The sequence below is a fragment of the Oncorhynchus masou genome, chromosome 9 (genome assembly GCF_036934945.1).
Source record: "Oncorhynchus masou masou isolate Uvic2021 chromosome 9, UVic_Omas_1.1, whole genome shotgun sequence".
Taxonomy (NCBI): domain Eukaryota; kingdom Metazoa; phylum Chordata; class Actinopteri; order Salmoniformes; family Salmonidae; genus Oncorhynchus; species Oncorhynchus masou.
This window is the reverse complement of record NC_088220.1, coordinates 17,383,791-17,401,559: the sequence shown is the minus strand read 5'-3', so window position 1 is coordinate 17,401,559 and position 17,769 is coordinate 17,383,791. Positions and strand designations below refer to the sequence as shown.

Below are 17,769 nucleotides of genomic sequence, written 5' to 3'. Positions count from 1 at the left end.
CTCAGCTTGGATGTCGGCCCACCACCTCAAGCTCAACCTCAACAAGCTCTTCTTCCCGGGAAAGGCCTGCCCCCTCAAGATCCTTCCATCACGGTTTGACAACACCTCAGTGTCCCCCTACCAGAATGCAAATAACCTTGGCGGGAACCCCTGTTGTTCTCTGCAAACATCAAAGCAGTGACTTGCTACTGCAGGTTCATGCTCTACAACATCTGTAGTACCTTTCCTCACACAGAAAGCTGCTCAGGTCCTAATCCAGGCACTTGAAATCTCCCGTCTGGACTGCAACTCTCTGTTTGCTGGGGTCCCCACTTGTGCCATCAAACGCCTGCAATTATTCAGAACTCCACAGCTGCCTGGTGTTTCACCTTCCATAGTTCTCCTATGTAATCCCGCTCCTCCGCAAACTCCACTGGCTTCCAGTCAAAGCTCACATCCATTTTACCTCCATCTTGCCTACAGATCAGCAAGGGGAACAGGGGTTCAGCTCCCGCTCAGCCCAGTCAAGGCTCTTCTCTGTCCTGGTACCCCAATGGTGGAACGAGCCTCCCCCAAACTTTAGGACAGTGGATTGATTACCTGACCATCTTCCGAAAACGTCTGAAACCATACATCTTCATAGAGTATCTTAAATAAATCTCACCGCGCCCCCCAAATGATGGTGTTTTTGTTCCATAAACCTCAGAGCAACTGTTCACTAATACTTTATCTGGTTCTTATGACACAATGCAGAAAATACAAAGGACCTAGTAAGGGTCATTTTCCTGAAGAAAACGTGTGCTTTCTTCAGCTGTCCTTAAAAAGAAATGTTTCTTCAGCTGTCCTTAAAGAGAAATGTTTCTTCAGCTGTCCTTAAAGAGAAATGTTTCTTCAGCTGTCCTTAAAGAGAAATGTTTCTTCAGCTGTCCTTAAAGAGAAATGTTTCTTCAGCTGTCCTTAAAGAGAAATGTTTCTTCAGCTGTCCTTAAAGAGAAATGTTTCTTCAGCTGTCCTTAAAGAGAAATGTTTCTTCAGCTGTCCTTAAAGAGAAATGTTTCTTCAGCTGTCTTAAAGAGAAATGTTTCTTCAGCTGTCCTTAAAGAGAAATGTTTCTTCAGCTGTCCTTAAAGAGAAATGTTTCTTCAGCTGTCCTTAAAGAGAAATGTTTCTTCAGCTGTCCTTAAAGAGAAATGTTTCTTCAGCTGTCCTATCTGGTGTAATTCTCCTGTCTTATCTAGTGTCCTGTGTGAACTTAAGTATGCTCCCTCTAATTCTCCCATCTCTCCCCTCTCCCAGAGGACCTGAGCTCGAGGACCATGCCTCAGGCCTGTGGCTATGGAACCTGGACCTTTTACCGGATGTGCTATCTTGCCCTGGACCTGCTGTTTTTGACCCTCTGTCAACCTCTCCTGCTCCCTCTCTCTCCCTCTCTCCCTACCACACCTGCTGTCTCTACTTCTGAATGCTCGGGCTATGAAAAGCCAACTGACATTTACTCCTGAGGTGCTAACCTTTTGCACCATCTACAACCACTGTGATTATTATTTGACCCTGCTGGTCATCTATGAACATTTGAACGTAATGAAGAACGATCTGGCCTTAATGGTCAAGTACTTGCGGTACCGGAGCGCCAAGTCTAGGTCCAAGAGGCATCTAAACAGCTTCTACCCCCAAGCCATAAGACTCCTGAACAGCTAATCAAATGGCTACCCCCCCCCCCCCCACACCTATTCTACGCTGCTGCTACTCTCTTATTATCTATGCATAGTCACTTTAAAAACTCTACCTACATGTACATATTACCTCGACACCGGTGCCCCCACACATTGCCTCTGTACCGGTACCTCCTGTATATAGCTCCGCTATTGTTATTTACTGCTGCTCTTTAATTATTTTGATTATTTATTACTTTTTTTCTCTCTGTATTTTCTTAAAACAGCATTGTTGGTTAAGGGCTTTAAGTAAGCATACCTGTTGTATTCAGCGCATGTGACAAATAAAATTTGATTTGATACTCTTATAATCTCCACCCAGCACAGCCAGAAGAGGACTGGCCACCCCTCAGAACCTGGTTCCTCTCTAGCTTTCTTCCTTAGTTCCTGCCTTTCTAGGGAGTTTTCCTAGCCACCACCTCTATATATAACATCTGCATTGGTTGCTGTTTAGGGTTTTAGGCTGGGTTTCTGTATAAGCACTTTGTGACATCTGCTGATGTAAAAAGGACTTAATAAATCACTTTGATTGATTGGTTCCCACTTGTCAACTTCTCCAGCACCACCCTAACATCAACATGTGAAAACGGCAGGTTTCTGATGTCATAGGAAACACTTATGACATCATCTGATGTGAGGCATGTGATTTAGTAACCTTTGCCAGCTCATAGTTGGTTAAAATCACATGTCACGTTTCTCCGATGACATCATCCATAAATACTTTTGACATCACCTGGTGTGCATGTTTTTGACCACAAATCACAGAAACCTGTCGTTTTCACATAGGGTGGGATCCGGAATTATTGGATCCGTTGATAAAGAAGAGCAAAAAAGACTAAAATAAATAAAGATTTGGAGGAAGCAGGCATCACATGCTAAACGAGCGCGCTACCATTTGAGCAAATCCCCGTTTTTACTACAGCTATTATAAAACATATTCCATATCACTGGCACTGCCTAGTCATAGATGGGAAGTAAAGATTTGAAGGAAGCAGGCATTGACCCACTACCGCTCATGGTAAGCAAGCGTCTTACAATTTGAACTAATCCTCCATTCATGTAGAGATGATGACGAATGGAATGTTCAGTGTAAGTTATATATTGAGCTATGTTGATAATAATATTATCAACATATTTGATATTAATAATACAGTGTATCTGAGAATACAGCTGCAGCAACATCCGTTTCTAAAAGTATAACACCGAAGGAAATGGAATTGCTCAAACTACTTCAGAAGCTAATTATATCACATTCAATAAAAAAATAAGGAAACAATGGAAGACGCGGGCATTGATCCCGCTACCTCTCGCATGCTAAGCGAGCGCTCTACCATTCGAGTTAGTCCCCCTACTAGCTGTACGTGAGTTATTGTGATGTCAGTCTCCACATCTGTGCTACATTGAAATGATTCCGGCGGAAGTTTAGTGGCGAGGCCCTGTCCACAAAGAAATGGCGAGTGGAGTCGGGAGTGAGTATTATTTGTTAGCTTGCAAGGGTAGCTACAACGTATACATACATTTCAAATGTAAAGTACAACATTTTCGTAACTAGCTTTCTACATTATTTTCGTCTAGCTAGCCCTGCCTGGGTTTTGTTAGTTTGCCAGGCGCGCGCCACTAGCTAATGTTAGCTAGCTTGATAACAATAGGTGTTCCTAGCTACAGAGCACGCACCTTACTAGCCGAATATGATAAACAACCAAAGCAATTATTGTGTTCAATTACCTAGCTAGCTAATTGGTGACGTTATGCTTTTCTAGATAGCTCAAAACCGTATTTGCATTAACAGCAATATTGTAGCTTGCTGGCTGTGTAGCCGGTGTTTAGCTAGTTAATTATCTAGCCTATATTTGAGCTCTGACCTAATTTTGGTTCCTCCTGTGACATCTCTCTTTCTATTGCTAGTCTACCTATTCCAAGCGTCATAATTGCTTTATCTGTTTTTATGTAGAACACAAGAGGCTGTCCGTTGGCCCGACGGAGCCGTGGTCATTGAGGGAGAAACTATGCCTCGCTTCCTCTGTTATGAGGAGCGGAGACCAAAACTGGTAAACAAACACACTAATTGTTTCAGTCTGTCGCTGACTGCATTTACATTTTGTTCTTCTACATGGTAATTTGTGTGCTTGATTGTCCTCCTACCACTTTGTCTGCTTTTCAGGGTGTCAGTCAGCAGAGCCATCAAGCCTTTCTCAGAGCCAGGCCGCCCTCCAGACTGGTTCTCCCAGAAGGTATGAGACAGACAACAAGCTTGTCCCCATTTCATAGTCAGACTCACTGTGACACAAAACAATTCATCTCTTTCATGATGATCAAGGTTGAAAGGTCAGCTACAATATATCTAACCAGCTTTCTGTCATTCTGACCCCCACAGCACTGTGCCTCTCAGTATTCTGAGCTGCTGGAGACTACAGAGGCTCCAAAGTTAGTACACAAGCACACATTGTATCTGCTTTATTGGAGTATTCTGTAGCGGAGGCAGCACTTCAGCTGTCGTCAGAGCTGTTCATGTGTCTGATGTACTGTTCATGTGTCTGATGTATGGCGCTGTTTCAGGCGTAAGCGTGGAGAGAAGGGTGAGGTGGTGGAGACCATCGAGGATGTGATCGTACGGAGACTCACTGCCGAGAGGATAGAGGAGCTGAAAAAACTACTGAGAGACACACAGGACAAATACAGGTCAATACACACAGGCACTCCCGCTCTCACACACATACAAATGTAGTCTCACACACACATACACAGTGGAACCTTCACTATCAATACATAGCCAATATTTATCCCTGTTCAAAGCCATTATAGATGACAGACATGCTCCATACACTCTATTTACCATGCTTGACCTTTGGCCCTGTACTTCCTGTTTTGACAGAAAGTTGAAGAAGGAGGTGGATCTGATCCAGACAGGACATCTGGACTCACGGCTAGAGGAGCTGTGGACAGACATAACACAGTAAGAAACTGGTCTGTCTGTCTCTTGGTTTGTGTCTGCATGCCTTACTGTCTAACAATATGCCTTTCTTTTTATTTGATGTAAACACAACGTTGTAATTCATAGTGTACTTTCTGTACCGGATTTAGCAGTGAAGATTGTGTTTCATGGTTAAAATGACTTGTCTTTGGTTTGGCAGGAAAAATAAGCAGGATGAGGATGAGGCAGATCTTAAGAGGAAGGCCACAGAGACATCCTACCAGGGTAAGCTTTGGACTAATAATAAACATTTTGGACACCACTGATTTGAACAATTATTAGGCTCAAGAACTACCAGTAATAATAACCCTTCTTCTCTTCGTTCTCAGCTCGCCAAGCGGTTAAGAACACGCCCAAGCGGGTGTCCAGTGTTACTATACGCTCCCCTCTGGGTGCCAGTCCCACGGGCATGGAGGGGGCACAGACAGACACCCCCACACCCCCAATAGATACAGCCATGCCCCAGGCAGAGGAGACCCGTGGTGCCAATTTGGTAAGGGAAGGGTCTTAGTCCTGGTCAGCATAACATTGTGTGCATAAAACACCTGGTATAAACATTAGAGAATTTGTTTTGTACTGTTTTGAAAGTCTCTTCTAGCTGGTTGTTGCTTGTCTCTTGTTGTCATTGAGGAATGGTCAATTAATGTTTTTTTCCCCCCTCTCTGTCCACGTAGTCCCAGGGGGGAGCAGTGTTCCTACCGTCGTCGGATGCTCCAATAGCGGGGCCCAAGGAGGGAAGCCTGGGGTCTCTGGTAGACGACTCCCCACAGAAGAGGCTTCTCAGTCAGAAGTCCACGCCGCCTCCCTCCCCTCTCCTCTCAGAGCTACTGAAGAAAGGAAGCCTGATCTCTGCTAGCCCCATACTGGTGAGAAATACACTACAAAAGGAAGTTGAAAGGGGATGATTTGCAGTAATAAGGGATGAAAGTATTTGGATTATATTGGGTTATATTGGATTATATTGTGTGGATCTGTTTAAGGGAGAGGGTTCAGGTTAAGTTTGACTTCACAAGCTACTGTTGTTGGGGAAATTCCTGTCTATTCTAGGGAGTAATATGCTGTTGTACATCCTACCAAGCTGCTCAGTAAAAACAGGTGATGTAGATGTTTTTAGAGAACAGGGAATTGGGGATATTGTGTGTTGATGACGTGTTGTCGTCAGGTAGTGGAGGCGGATGCTGCTGCTGCAGGACTGGCTAACGGAGGAGTTCCTACTGCAACCCCCACTATCACAGCAGACTTTGAGGTCGCCCGCGCAGGTAACAATGGCAAGCGTGGAGTAACCGCTCTTGCTGGCGGGCTGATTGTTATGTGTTTGGCTTGATGTGTGTTAGGATTAGAGGTCGACCGATTATGATTTTTCAATACCGATACCGATTGTTGGAGGACCAAAAAAAGCAGATAGGGATTAATCAGCTGATTTTATTTTTATGTATTTGTAATAATGACAATTGCAACAATACTGAATGAACACATATTTTAATATAATACATCAATAAAATCAATTTAGCCTCAAATAAATAATGAAACATGTTCAATTTGGTTTAAATAATGCAAAAACAAAGTGTTGGAGAATAAAGTAAAAGTGCAATATGTGCCATGTAAGAAAGCTAACGTTTAAGTTCCTTGCTCAGAACATGAGAACCTATGAAAGCTGGTGGTTCCTTTTAACATGAGACTTCAATATTCTGAGGTAAGAGGTTTTAGGTTGTAGTTAATATAGGAATTATAGGACTATTTCTCTCTATACCATTTGTATTTCTTTAACCTTTGACTATTGGATGTTCTTATACGCACTTTAGTATTGCCAGTGTAATAGTATAGCTTCCGTCCCTCTCCTCGCTCGAATCAGGAACACATCCACAACAGCCACCCTTCGAAGCAGCGTTACCCATCGCTCCACAAAGCCGGGGCCCTTGCAGAGCAAGGGGAACAACCACTACAAGTCTCAGAGCGAGTGACGCTTGAAACACTATTAGCGTGCACCCCGCTAACTAGCTAGCCATTTCACATCGGTTACACCAGCCTAATCTCGGGAGTTGATAGGCTTGAAGTCATAAGCAGCTGCTGGCAAACGCACGAAACTGCTGTTTGAATGCATGCTTACGAGTCTGCTGGTGCCTACCATCGCACAGTCAGACTGCTCTCTCAAATCATAGACTTAGTTATAACATAATAACACACAGAAATACCAGCCTTAAATCATTAATATGGTCGAATCCGGAAACTATCATCTCAAAAACAAGACGTTTATTCTTTCAGTGAAATACGGAACTGTTCTGTTATTTTATCTAACGGGTGGCATCCATCAGTCTAAATATTCCTGTTCCATTGCACAACCTTCAATGCTATGTCATAATTACGTAAAATTCTGGCAAACTAGGCAGCCCAAACTGTTGCATATACCCTGACTCTGCGTGCAATGAATGCAAGAGAAGTGACACAATTTCACTTGGTTAATATTGCCTGCTAACCTGGATTTCTTTTTGCTAAATATACAGGTTTAAAAATATACTTGTGTGTATTGATTTTAAGAAAAGCATTGATGTTTATGGTTAGGTACACATTGGAGCAACGATACGCATCGCATCGATTATATGCAACGCAGGACACGCTAGATAAACTAGTAATATCATCAACCATGTGTAGTTAACTAGTGATTATGATTAACTGTAAGGTTGCAAGATTGGTTAACAGTAAGATTGAATCATCCTAGTTAAATAAAGATTAAATAAAGGTGTAAAAAAAAAAAACATCGGCCAAATCGGTGTCCAAAAATATCTATTTCCGATTGTTATGAAAACTTGAAATCGGCCCTAATTAATCGTCCATTCCGATTTAATTGGTCAACCTCTATTTAGAATGCTAAGTATTAGTGCTGTATGTGCTTCTCTGCTTTAAATGTGTTAGAAGCAAAGTGCGTCTGTCCTTTATTATATGTACTTTGGTGTGTCCAATGGAAACAGTGCCCCCCACTGTCCAGCCCTGCCACACCCAACACAGATTAATACTGTCCCTCGTCTGTCAGTGTGTCTCTCTAAACTCACCTGTCTCTATCTTCCCTCTAGAAAGGGGAAGGAATATCTAGTATATAAAGAGGAACCCTCATCTGATTTCTAATCAGTGAGACCAGTGTACCGTTGGTGGTGACACGTGTGTGTGTGTGTTTCTTTGTCTCTGTCTGTGTGTGTTCAGTCAAAGAGGCAGGCTCAGAGGTGGTGAAGGTGGAGGAGGACCATGCACCTGGTTCCTACATGGGGGATGAGCTGGACATGGAGACCGTGGGAGACATAATCTCCATCATAGAGGAGAAGGTACATGGTGTGTGTGGGGGGCGGGGGACTTTGAGAGGGTGGGATACAGCTTTTGACATAGATATCTCTGTAGTAAGCAACCTTTTTTTGTGCACACGCATCACAGTCCTCTCTCTCTGTCTTTCTGTGTCTGTATTTCTCAGGTGGATGACTCTGTGGAGGTTCTAGATGCTGCAGCAGTGGAGGCTGCTCTCTCTCTCTGTGAGGAGGCTGTTTCTGCTGGCCACTCCCTCTCAGGCCCATGGGAGGCTCAGGACTTGAAGACCTCAGAGCCTGGTCCTATGGTTCAGTCTGACCCCACACATGGGCTTCAGGCTGCGGCTGGAGCTAACCCTGGGAGCCTGGAGGCACAGACAGAGAGTGGAAGGGGGGAAGCCGAAGAGGGGAAGGACTATGAGGGACAAGAAACAGTGCAGACAAATGTGGTCCCTTCTGTTGTTGCTGATGATGGCCTGGCAGGAAGCGAGGTCACAGAGGAGGGAGTTCTGGGGGAGGAAGGAGCCCTGAGCACAGCTGTGAAGACTGAAAATGAGGAGTGGATCCAGCCAGAACTAAACACACCCTGCCTAGACTCAGAAGACAGCTCTGGATCAGGGAAAGAGTCCAAGGTAATTGTCCTATTTTCAGAAACGCAGCACACAAGCACACATCTCTACCAAGTGCAGTTGAATTATCATCTCTCCTTGTGTATCTTTGTGTAGGAAGTGAAGGATGAGGATGGAGCGAGTGATGGGGATCCTGATGAAGGAATGGAGATGAAGGAATGTGGAGAGGGGGAGGGGCCCTACCTATCAGAAGTAGAACCGGCAGCCAGTGAGAGCGAGGATGGCTATGGCCCCTCCTCCCAACGCTACACCACAGCTGATTCGCTAGCCAGCAGCCCTGCCTCTTCCCAGTTGTAAGTGTCCAACCCTGGTCCTTGTGTCCATGGCAACTCTTAACCTGATCATTCTATCACAAGCCTGAATAAAGCACTGAATGACACTAAAGAATGCTTTATGACCTCTCTCCCCCTCTATCACTCTATCACTCACTAACCCTTCACCCTCCTCCGTCTCTCTCAGTTCAATATGCGGGGAGGATCAGGAGGCGGTTCAGGCTCAGAAGATCTGGAAGAAAGCCATCATGCTGGTGTGGAGAGCAGCGGCCAATCACAGGTCAGCTCTTAGCCATTTCCCCAATAACAGCCAATCACTTAACATGTCTGAGCTACTGTAGAATTTGACAGATAAATTGTTGGTACCTGTGTCAGGTACGCCAGTGTCTTCCTTCAGTCTGTGTCTGAAGACATCGCCCCTGGTTACCACAGCATTGTACACAGGTGAGAGTTCTATAACAGTAAACGGTTTGTTTGCATGTGAAAATAAAATCTATTTATTAAACAATGTAAGTACATGCTCACATTACCCCCTAAAACACATACACCCTTTCCCTCCCTTCGCCTCCAGACCCATGGATCTGTCGGCCATCAAGAAGAGTATCGAGGCGGGTCAGATCCGTACGACAGCAGAGTTCCAGCGTGACATCATGCTGATGTTCCAGAACGCGGTGATGTACAACAGCTCTGACCACGACGTGTTCCACATGGCCCTGGAGATGCAGAGAGATGTTCTAGAACATGTGCAGCAGTTCCTGGCCACTCAGCTCATCATGCAGACCTCAGAGTCCTCCATCTCCACCAAGAGCCTCAGAGGCCGCGAGGGGGGTCGCAAGCCAGGGGAGTCCGTGGAGAAGGTAAGACTAGATACACACATACAGGTAACTGCCACAATTATAGAAACACTTGCGTGAATGAGGGATGCAAAGTATATTAAAAGCAGGTGTTTCCACACAGGTGTGGTTCCTGAGTTTATTAAGCAATTAACATCCTATCGTGCTTAGGGTCATGCTGGGCAGGCCAATATTTTGGCTACCATGGCTAAAGCCCCGTAGGATTACAATGCCCCCATCCACAGGGCACGAGTGGTTACTGAATGGTTTGATGAGATGTAAACCATATGCCATGGCAGTCTCAGTCACCAGATATCAACCCAACTGAAGACGTAATGTGAGATTCTGGAGTGTCGCCATAGAGCGTTTTTCACCACCATCAACAAAACACCAAATTATGGTATTTCTGGTGGAAGAATGGTGTCTCATCCATCCAATAGAGTTACAAACACTTCAATGTGTTTCCTTTATTTTGGCAGTTACCTGTACACAAACACACATACCTCCGAGTCCAGCAACAAGGAGCCAAGGAACCAAGACATGTACAATTGATGCAGGACAGACTGTACCCATCTCATGCCCCAATAATCATATCTTGCCTCTCACCTAACCCCCCTGCAATACACTTCATCTGTAGACAGGCTTCATGCTCCCGCCTCCCCTCTCCATTACGGCTGTCTGCCTCCCCTCTCCATTACGGCTGTCTGCCTCCCCTCTCCATTACGGCTGTCTGCCTCCCCTCTCCATTACTGCTGCCTCGTCTCCCCTCTCCATTACTGCTGCCTCGTCTCCCCTCTCCATTACGGCTGTCTCGTCTCCCCTCTCCATTACGGCTGTCTCGTCTCCCCTCTCCATTACTGCTGTCTCGTCTCCCCTCTCCATTACGGCTGTCTGCCTCCCCTCTCTATTACTGCTGTCTGCCTCCCCTCTCTATTACTGCTGTCTCGTCTCCCCTCTCTATTACTGCTGTCCGTCTCCCCTCTCCATTACTGCTGTCTCGTCTCCCCTCTCCATTACTGCTGTCTCGTCTCCCCTCTCCATTACTGCTGTCTCGTCTCCCCTCTCCATTACGGCTGTCTGCCTCCCCTCTCTATTACTGCTGTCTCGTCTCCCCTCTCTATTACTGCTGTCCGTCTCCCCTCTCCATTACGGCTGTCTCGTCTCCCCTCTCCATTACGGCTGTCTCGTCTCCCCTCTCCATTACGGCTGTCTCGTCTCCCCTCTCCATTACGGCTGTCTCGTCTCCCCTCTCCATTACGGCTGTCTCGTCTCCCCTCTCCATTACGGCTGTCTCGTCTCCCCTCTCCATTACGGCTCCATTCGGCTGCCTCGTCTCCCCTCTCCATTACGGCTGTCTCTGCCTCGTCTCCCCTCTCCATTACGCTGCTGTCTCCCCCTCTCTCGTGCCTCGTCCCCTCTCCATTACGGGCTGTCTCGTCTCCCCTCTCGTTACTGCTGTCTCGTCTCCCCTCTCCGTTACTGGCCTCCCCTCTCCGTTACTGCTGTCTCCCCTCTCCATTACTGCTGTCTCGTCTGCCGTCCGTCTCCCCTCTCCATTACTGCTGTCTCCCTCTCCCCCTCTCCATTACGGCTGCTCGTCTCCCGTCTCCGTTCGTCCGTCTCCCCCTCTCCATTACGGCTGTCTGCTGTCCGTCTCCTCTCCATTACTGCTGTCTCCGTCTCCCGTCTCCCCTCTCCATTACTGCTGTCTCGTCTCCCCCTCTCCTCTCCGTTACGGCTGTCTCGTTACGGCTGTCTCGTCCCCTCTCCATTACGGCTGTCTCGTCTCCCCTCTCCATTACGGCTGTCTCGTCTCCCCCTCTGTCCGTCTCCCCCTCTCCATTACTGCTGTCTCTCCGTTACGTCTCTGTCCCCTCTCCGTTACGGCTCCCTCCCCTCTCCATTACTGCTGTCTCCGTTACGGCTGTCTCCCCCTCTCCATTACTGCTGTCCGTCTCCCCCTATCCATTACTGCTGTCTCGTCTGTCGTCCGTCTCCCCCTCTCCATTACTGCTGTCTTGTCTCCCCTCTCCATTACTGCTGTCTCGTCTCCCCTCTCCATTACTGCTGTCCGTCTCCCCCTCTCCATTACGGCTGTCGTTCGGCGTCTCGTCTCTCCATTACGGCTGTCTCGTCTCCCCTCTCCATTCGCCCCCTCTCCGTTACGGCTGTCTCGTCTCCCCTCTCCGTTACGGGCTGTCTCTCGTCTCCCCCTCTCCATTACGGCTGTCTCGTCTCCCCTCTCCATTACGGCTGTCTCGTCTCCGTCTCCCCTCTCCATTACTGCTGTCTCGTCTACGGCTGTCCTCTCCATTACGGCTGCTGTCCGTCTCCCCCTCTCCGTTACGGTCTGTCTCGTCTCCCCTCTCCATTACGGCTGTCTCGTCTCCCTCTCCGTTACGGGCTGTCCGTTCTCCCCTCTCCATTACTGCTGTCTCGTCTACGGCCGTCCGTCTCCATTACTGCTGTCGTCGTCTCCGTTACGGCCCCCTCTCCATTACTGCTGTCTCGTCTGTCGTCCGTCTCCCCCTCTCCATTACTGCTGTCTCGTCTCTCGTCCGTCTCCCCCTCTCCATTACGGCTGTCTCGTCTCCGTCTCCCCCTCTCTCCCATTACTGCTGTCCGTTACGGCTGTCTCGTCTCCGTTACGGCTGTCTCGTCTCTCCCTCTCCATTACGGCTCCTCCGTCTCTCCCTCTCCATTACGGCTGTCTCCGTTACGGCTCCCCTCTCCATTACTGCTGTCTCGTCTCCCCTCTCCATTACTGCTGTCTCGTCTCTCCCCGGCTGTCTCCCTCTACTGCTGTCTCGTCTCCCCCTCTCCATTACTGCTGTCCGTCTCCCCCTCTCCATTACTGCTGTCCGTCTCCCCCTCTCCTTTACGGCTGTCTCGTCTCCCCTCTCCATTACGGCTGTCTCGTCTCCCCTCTCCATTACGGCTGTCTCGTCTCCGTTACGGCCGTCTCGTCTCCGTTACGGCTGTCTCGTCTCCGTTACGGCCGTCTCGTCTCCGTTACGGCTGTCTCGCCTCCCCTCTCCGTTACGGCTGTCTCGTCTCCTCCCCTCTCCGTTACGGCTGTCTCGTCTCCCCTCTCTCCATTACGGCTGTCTCGTCTCTCCCCTCTCCGTTACTGTCTGTCTCCGTTACGGCCTCCCTCTCCATTACTGCTGTCTCGTCTCCCCTCTCCATTACGGCCGTCTCGCTGTCTCGTCTCCCCTCTCCATTACTGCTGTCTCGTCTCCCCTCTCCATTACGGCTGTCTCGTCTCCCCTCTCCATTACGGCTGTCTCGTCTCCCCTCTCCATTACGGCTGTCTCGTCTCCCCTCTCCATTACGGCTGTCTCGTCTCCCCTCTCCGTTACGGCTGTCTCGTCTCCCCTCTCCGTTACGGCTGTCTCGTCTCCCCTCTCCGTTACGGCTGTCTCGTCTCCCCTCTCCGTTACGGCTGTCTCGTCTCCCCTCTCCGTTACGGCTGTCTCGTCTCCCCTCTCCATTCCGTTACGGCTGCTGTCTGTCCGTTACGGCTGTCCCCCTCTCCATTACTGCTGTCTCGTCTCCCCTGTCCGTCCGTCTCCCCTCTCCATTACGGCTGTCTCGTCTCCCCTCTCCATTACGGCTGTCTGTCGTCCGTCTCCATTACTGCTGTCTCGTCCCCTCTCCATTACGGCTGTCTCGTCTCCCCTCTCTGTCGTCTCCCCTCTCCATTACCGTCTCCCCTCTCCATTACGGCTGTCTCGTCTCCCCTCTCCATTACGGCTGCTGTGCCGTCCGTACTGCTGTCTCTTCTCCCCTCTCCATTACGGCTGTCTCGTCTCCCCTCTCCATTACGGCTCCATTACTGCGTCTCCCCTCTCCATTACGGCTGTCTCGTCTCCCCTCTCCATTACGGCTGTCTCGTCTCCCCTCTCCATTACTGCTGTCTCGTCTCCCCTCTCCATTACTGCTGTCTCGTCTCCCCTCTCCATTACTGCTGTCTCGTCTCCCCTCTCCATTACTGCTGTCTCTCCATTACGGCTGTCTCCCTCTCCATTACTGCTGTCTCGTCTCGTCCCCTCTCCATTACTGCTGTCTCTCCCCTCTCCCCTCTCCATTACTGGCTGTCTCTCTGTCTCCCCTCTCCATTACTGCTGTCTCGTCTCCCCTCTCCATTACGGCTGTCTCGTCTGCCGTCCGTCTCCATTACTGCTGTCTCGTCTCCCGTCCGTCTCCATTACTGCTGTCTCGTCTCCCCTCTCCATTACTGCTGTCTCGTCTGTCGTCCGTCTCCCCCTCTCTGTGTCTGCCGTCCGTCTCTGTGTACTGTGTTTCACTTGACTGTCTGAACGTGTGTCTCTTACTGTCTGTTCTTCTGTTTTGTACAATGTTGTCTTGTTTGTTGTTTACTCTGGGTGTGTTTGGAGAGGTGTGTGTATATGAGGGGGGGTGTGCGTGTTCTCTCTTTTCTCACTAACTGTTTGTCCTCCTACAGGACAGTGTTCCAATGGCCTCTCCCGCTTTCCTTCTCTCTCTCTTTGTAAGTATTCAGGTCAAAGGTCAGAACTCACCAGGTCAAGTCAAGCGCACGCTCTGTTTCTCTGTCACACACACCCAAAACACTAATCTCATATTCAGAAGCGCATAAAACAGTTTGCAACTCACACCAACTACCCCTGTAGTCAAACACTCAAAAAGCATACACTCACCTCTTATATTAACACACACATCCGTCACTACATTTTTTACCTTCGGTATTTGGTTCTTAAATGGACCCATCCTGGTTGGGTTATGTATCCAGTGGTTTTGTCTTCAACGTCTGTGATCGTCTCGTCTGCTCCATCGCCTTTCTTTCTTTTCGTTTTTTTCCATCCTTTCATCTTTCTTTTCTTCATTTCCTCTGGTCAGAGATCGTCTTTGTGTTTTTCTACGGGCCAACCACAAGCCATCACTGGGTTTTCAACCTGGTGTCAAACTGACCTTCACCTTTTAACCTCTCTTCCCTGCAGGATGGGGGCACCAGAGGGCGCCGCTGTGCTATTGAAGCAGACATGAAGATGAAGAAATAACCAGAGTCAAAAGGCAGTAGGACAATAGATTGCCAACAGGCCATAGGGCTGGAGGTTTAAAGAGAGACTTGATGCAAGGCTGCAGTCCTCGGGTATTCTCCTCTCCAGGCCATTTCTAATTGATCATTGTGTACCATAGTTGTGTACAGTTTAATTAACTAACTTAAGTCTGATTGTATTTAAAGCCAGTACACTAGATATCCAGACATCATATGATTCTCATTGATATTTGCCACTGGTAAACAGCAGACACTGCAGCCCTGGAGGACTGAATCTGTTTTACAACTGCAGTAGTACTAAAGTACTTGTGACTGACTTGGGGCCCTGTTGTTTTGTGTATAGGATTAGCCAACTGCAAAATATCCTTCAAGGAATCATGATCCCAGTGTCAACACTGATTGTTAGAATCAACATTGTTTCAATATAATTTGTCAATGTGTAACGTGGAATCTATACTGAACAAAAATCTAAACGCGACATGAAACAATTCCCACCCCACATGATCCTGCAGGTCTGGTGAAGAAGCTGTATGTGGAGGTCCTGGGCTGACGTGGTTATACATGATCTGTGTAACCACGGTTGTACTGACATATTCTCTAAAACGATGTTGGAGGCAGCTTATGTTAGAGACATTCAGCTCTGGTGGACATTCCTGCAGTCAGCATGCCAATTGCGCGCTCGCTCAGCACTTGACATCTGTGGCATTGTGTTGTGATAAAACAGCACATTTTATAGTGGCCTTTTATTGTCCCCAGCACAAGGTGCACCTCTATTGATTGTGCTGTTTAATCAGCTTATTGATATGCCACCACCTGTCAGGTGGATGGAACATCTTGGAAAATTAGAAATACTCACTAACAAAGATGTAAACAAATTTGTGCACAACATTTGAGAGAGGGAATCTTTTTGTGGGTATGGAACATTTCTGGGATCTTTTATTTCAGTTCATGAAACATGGGACGAACACTTTACATGTTGCGTTTATATTTTTTGTTTAGTATATTTGGAAAATACCATAGAAATAAGAGTGAAGAGAACAGGCTTGGAACCTCTAACCCTGGCAATTAATTAACTGGTTAACTCATGTTTACACTCTCAATGGCTGCCTGGTATTGTGATGCAATAATTGCCATGGTATTTTGGAATGTTCTATCAACTGATGCTGGATTGCCATGGTAATGTAGAATGTTCATTCAAATGATTCTAACTAATGTGGCTCATGGAATGTATTTTTTGTAATATCAATTGACTTGACTCAACAAATCACAGCACAGATGGAAAGGTACACTTCCTGTTTTTACGTCCTGGCATGGGTACACCCATTATGCCATCATTGACTTGAATGGAGATGCCCTTTCTATTCATTCTTATTTCTATGGAAAATACATTGGATTTGCAAAAAGTAATCAACTGTTGTTTTGAGGGTAAATTTTCAACCACAGAATTATGTAATCGTGGTAACAAATTTTGCACATAGCTAAACCGTGTATAAAATGTTTAATTTGAAACGATGTCTGATCTTCAATGTTATGTCCACTATCCGTTTTTAAAAAAACCAATAGACTGGGCAGCAGCACCTACTGCAGAGTTGGTCTACACAGCTATCCATTTGGTCTCCCATCCAGAGTTTTAACCAAGCCCAGCTTTGATATTTGTCACTGACTAACAATGTGCTATCATGAGAAATGTATTATTGAGAGATCTCTTAATAACTATATAATTGACTGTTGCTATCGAAGTCATTCCAAAGGATAGGTTTAACAGAGCAAATGAAGTATAACCATACCCCTATAAGTAATATCAATAATAATATTTAGTCCTGTATAGCCTTTGCAAAGTCATCAACAGCTATTGTTTCAATTCAACCCAGAATTCAACTAAAAATAAACAATACAATAGGTCTAAGGTTTCAAGCTCTAGTTGATTTCAAATGGAGTCTTCAAGTTAATAATGAATATGTTGGATTCATGTCTCCATTTCAACCAAAAAGTTAATAGGACTAAATCAAACTTTAATTGCACTTTAAATAGTTTAATTTGATTTAGTCCTTTGTAATGTTTTAGTTGAGTTGGAGACGTGAATCCAACATATCAATTAACTGGTAGACAAGTCAGTGGCACAAAATATACATCTCCTTCAAATGTTTATTTGGTTGCGTTGACAACCAAACCTAATTCAATATCACTTTTGCAATACAGTAAAAAGCCTATTAACTTGATGAGTTAACAAATCATGCTGGATTCTCCAAATTAACCAAAAAAAATCAAGTTAAATAATAGGTTAAACCAGTGACAGATTAAACTGTCCAAGTAGTAAATCCATCTCTTAAATGTTGATATTTGGTTGAGTCACATTGCGATATGACTTTTGTAATACTGTAAATAGCCTAAAGCTAAGTCTCTTACAAACTAATGTAAAAAAAAATATTCAACCTTAAAATGAGTAGCACATCCATGGGCACATTCTGAGGTTATAACTATCAACGTCTTGAATAATCACAGTGAGCCTTAATGTTCCAGGTCTGTAGAGATCATAATATAAAACATCTGTGCAGAATCTCAACCAGCATTGATCACTTGCACTATTAATGTAATCTCAACCAACTGTTATCCAGGTCATTTGGTTGTGCTATTAAATGAAGCACAGTAATGACAAGTTATTTAAAAAAAAACTAAATATCTGACATTGTATTCCCATTTGAACGTTGCTTTTAAATCCTTGAAAGTGCAGTGATATATTTAGATAACTAAATCATTTTTTTCCATTTTAATTTGGTTGTGCTTTTAGATGGTTGAAAGCAGTGATAACCCATAGGGAATTCAAACTTTTGGCTGTCTGGAATGTTAAAAGGTCTCCTTGATCTCAACCAAAAATGACCCCCATTTCCACATTGAAATGACATGGTGTTCCCTGTGGGATGTCTACTGTATGTTAGTGGGAGTACAATAGAGTAGTAACTGAGTTGAACTTTATGTACAGTTTAGTTTCACATGTTTGTTTTGCTCAACTGTTTAGAGATTAGGAGAATTGAAAACAATGGG

At 46.2% G+C, this 17,769-nt stretch overlaps 1 protein-coding gene across 3 annotated transcripts; it reads left to right on the top strand.

The window, feature by feature from the left end:
• The first annotated feature begins 2,678 nt into the window (after positions 1-2,678).
• LOC135545606 (bromodomain-containing protein 8-like) lies at positions 2,679-16,236 on the top strand. Of its 3 annotated transcripts, none has more exons than XM_064973339.1 (18): positions 2,679-2,709; positions 3,643-3,739; positions 3,853-3,922; positions 4,066-4,115; positions 4,248-4,370; positions 4,564-4,644; positions 4,823-4,887; positions 4,992-5,155; positions 5,337-5,528; positions 5,825-5,921; positions 7,858-7,976; positions 8,120-8,584; positions 8,678-8,874; positions 9,041-9,133; positions 9,229-9,297; positions 9,425-9,710; positions 14,155-14,199; positions 14,669-16,236. In XM_064973339.1, the coding sequence occupies exons 2-18, from the start codon at positions 3,717-3,719 to the stop codon at positions 14,726-14,728; spliced, it is 2,199 nt and encodes a 732-aa protein (XP_064829411.1). In that variant the 5' UTR covers positions 2,679-2,709; positions 3,643-3,716; the 3' UTR covers positions 14,729-16,236. The 3 variants fall into 3 exon arrangements, with proteins under 3 accessions (XP_064829411.1, XP_064829408.1, XP_064829409.1); XM_064973336.1 differs by lacking the exon at positions 2,679-2,709 and adding an exon at positions 3,067-3,160; XM_064973337.1 differs by lacking the exons at positions 2,679-2,709; positions 14,155-14,199 and adding an exon at positions 3,067-3,160.
• The last annotated feature ends 1,533 nt before the right edge of the window (positions 16,237-17,769 follow it).